Source organism: Cyprinodon variegatus, unplaced genomic scaffold, assembly GCF_000732505.1.
Source record: "Cyprinodon variegatus isolate N-32 unplaced genomic scaffold, C_variegatus-1.0 Scaffold1742, whole genome shotgun sequence".
Taxonomy (NCBI): Eukaryota; Metazoa; Chordata; class Actinopteri; order Cyprinodontiformes; family Cyprinodontidae; genus Cyprinodon; species Cyprinodon variegatus.
In genome coordinates, this window is record NW_015152195.1 from 53,705 (window position 1) to 56,367 (window position 2,663).

General features: G+C 42.5%; 1 protein-coding gene across 1 annotated transcript in view; it reads right to left on the reverse strand.

The window, feature by feature from the left end:
- Positions 1–129: 129 nt before the first annotated feature.
- The window catches only part of LOC107104441 (peptidase inhibitor 16-like), a 30,508-nt gene continuing 27,974 nt past the window's right edge, over positions 130–2,663 (reverse strand). The window contains exon 6 of the mRNA XM_015404438.1: positions 130–1,924. Coding sequence (XP_015259924.1) covers positions 1,524–1,924 — 401 coding nt within the window. The 3' untranslated portion in view covers positions 130–1,523. The remainder of the gene's footprint in view (positions 1,925–2,663) is intronic.

Genomic DNA, 2,663 nt, shown 5'->3' on the forward strand with positions numbered 1-2,663 from the left:
GCTATAGAAATAAACTGAATTGAATTGAATTACATCACAAAGGCCTCCAGCTGTGAAACCTGCAGTAAAACAAGACTAAGTTTTTCAAGAACAGAATAAATCTTTGAACAAAATCTTAAAGAAACAGTGTCACTGAAGATAATTTCGTCTTTATTTATGGCATAAACAGACATTTACATCATCTTCATCAGAGATTGTTGCTCTTTTTCTTTCTGACACGGATGCTGAGATGAATTTGATTTATTATCCAGTTTCAGGAAGAGGAAAACTAGGGTTGTCTCTTTTAAGACCTTTTCTCCTGCATTTTGTTTTGGTATCCTGGTGAAAAATCATTGTGCAACTTTATGTTATGTTAAAAAGTTCTTTGTGAGTTTAGCTGGTTTCCCTGCAGAAAAACATTCAAATCAGCAAAAACGACATTCCCAGCATGCAAAGAGAAAGAAAGGAGTTCCAGGTCACAATGGGCCACACACCCAGAAGGACAAATTCAACTGAAGCTATTCTTGATCTCTAATATTTTTGGGATATTCTATTTTTGACTCTGTTGGTTTTAAAGATGGTGTTTGATGAAATGACATGTTTGCGCAGCTGCACAGATTGATTGGGAGAAGAAGGAAAACATTTCAGCAAACTCCAGCTTCTGAAGCTGATCCTTGGACTGATTTTCCATCCCAGCTCTCTTTAAACCTCTACGCATAGTTTCTATTCGATGCTTTTTTCCAGGAATGTCATCGGTTTTCTTGGCACGTCTGTGAGCATCAGCTGGTGGAGCTCCATCTCCATCCAGCAGGAACATTTATGTCATAGGATCAGCCTCATCACACCAACTAAATCATGGATTTAGTATCTGCAGAGTGATCTGACGCTCACAGCTCCTCAGACCAGGAACCATTCAGTGAGATTCAGATCCATGTAAAACCAAGGAGATCCAAAACTTCACGGTGTTCAATCAAAGTCTGCAGAGCAGTGGGGTCCAATTTAATCCTGGGGCGAGAATCAGGCTACAGCAGAACCTGATGTTATGAGGAGGATGTTCTCACCTCAAAGCCAGAAACAGAACATTTGTTCTGAGAAGACAATCAGGCTTGGAGTTTAAGACAACATCATTTCATGCCAAGGTTTCTGCTGAAGGAAAGAACCTTCAAATCCAACTGGGCCTCGTCCCCTAGTTCCCCAGAACCTTGTCATGAGTTCTACACAGAATGTGTCTTTCGCCCCAGCAGCCGAATCGTCCCTTCAACGTCATAAAGCCATCAGCCATTCTCATGTAAACCGAACCAGTTTGGACCGGATTCAGGTATTAAGCTTTGGGTTCTAATAGTTTCTTTTTCTTTGGCTCTGGGAGATTTTCTCCACTCCTGGAGACATTATGGATCCCATTAACAATCAAACAGGTTTTAGTGACTTTGTTTGACCCAGAGTTCAGTCCAGACTTTCTACAGATGGAGTTTGGTTTCTGCAAGGGTGTGAATTATTACCAGATGAGTTTTGCTGAAGTAACTGTAAACGTTGGTCTTGTTCTCCTACAGAAACAATCGGCCAGTGAGGCAGGCCAACAGGACCGCTGGGTTGGACACAGAACCCACAGATACTCTGCCCTTAGGCACCGACTTCCTCCACATTTCCTGGTTCCAGATGATTCTCTTCCTTCTCTGCTCCTCCTCTTCCTCCTTGGTCCCATCCTCCCCAGGTTTTCCAGATGAGGACGATGTGTGAACATCAGTAGAAAAGTATTCCTGTTCAGTAGTAGCTCCTGGAAGAGGACTCTTGGTGCAACATGTCACATCAGTGGTCAAGATACTGGGAACTGTGGGAGAATTGGTTGAAGTATCAAAGAAGGCTACATCTGCAGATGAATGAGTGCCCTCTGGTGCAGGATCGGAGGGACTACTAGTTATATCCCCATCATCCACAGTGTCTGGAACTGGAAAACAGAAAACATCCCAGACACATTAAGGGCCTAGAAATGGTCAAAGCCTGATTACAGTTCATTTATTTGCGCTGAACAAAGATAAAATCAAAGCAAAAACCTAAATTATTTCTTATCCGTAAGACTTATTTCGTTTTGAAGGATGTTAAAAAGAGAATTTAGTAAGATTAATACAAGACAACGAGTTAAAGAGCAGATAGGACGCGTTTACCGAGTAACCTTTATCTAAATGAGGATGATGGAAAACACACAAGAACAAAACCCACACAGGGAAAAAATGGAGAAGAAAAAAAGTTAATCTCTTGAAATGAAGACTCAGACCAAGGGAAGAAATTTGTCTTCAACAGCAGGTAAAGCAAACAAAATCTGTAGCACAGGAACAATGCATGAGGTCTGGGGACTGTTCCACTAAAGCCATGCTGACTAAACATGTCACAAGAAAGTTTGAACTACAGCAGACCAGAGGGCAGTCCTTCTAAACAGCACCTGAACCGACTCCAGTCCTCCAGAGTTCTCTGCTGCTACACACCTGATGAAAAGATTAGCTCATGAGGAGATGGTTCTCTGGGTCACTTAATCCTTGTCCTCAGGGTCATTTAACCCTGGTTCTCTGGGTCACTTAATCCTTGTCCTCAGGGTCATTTAACCCTGGTTCTCAAGGTCATTTAGCCCTGGTCCTCAGGGTCATTTAACCCTGGTTCTCAGGGTCCCTTAGCCCTGGTCCTCAGGGTCA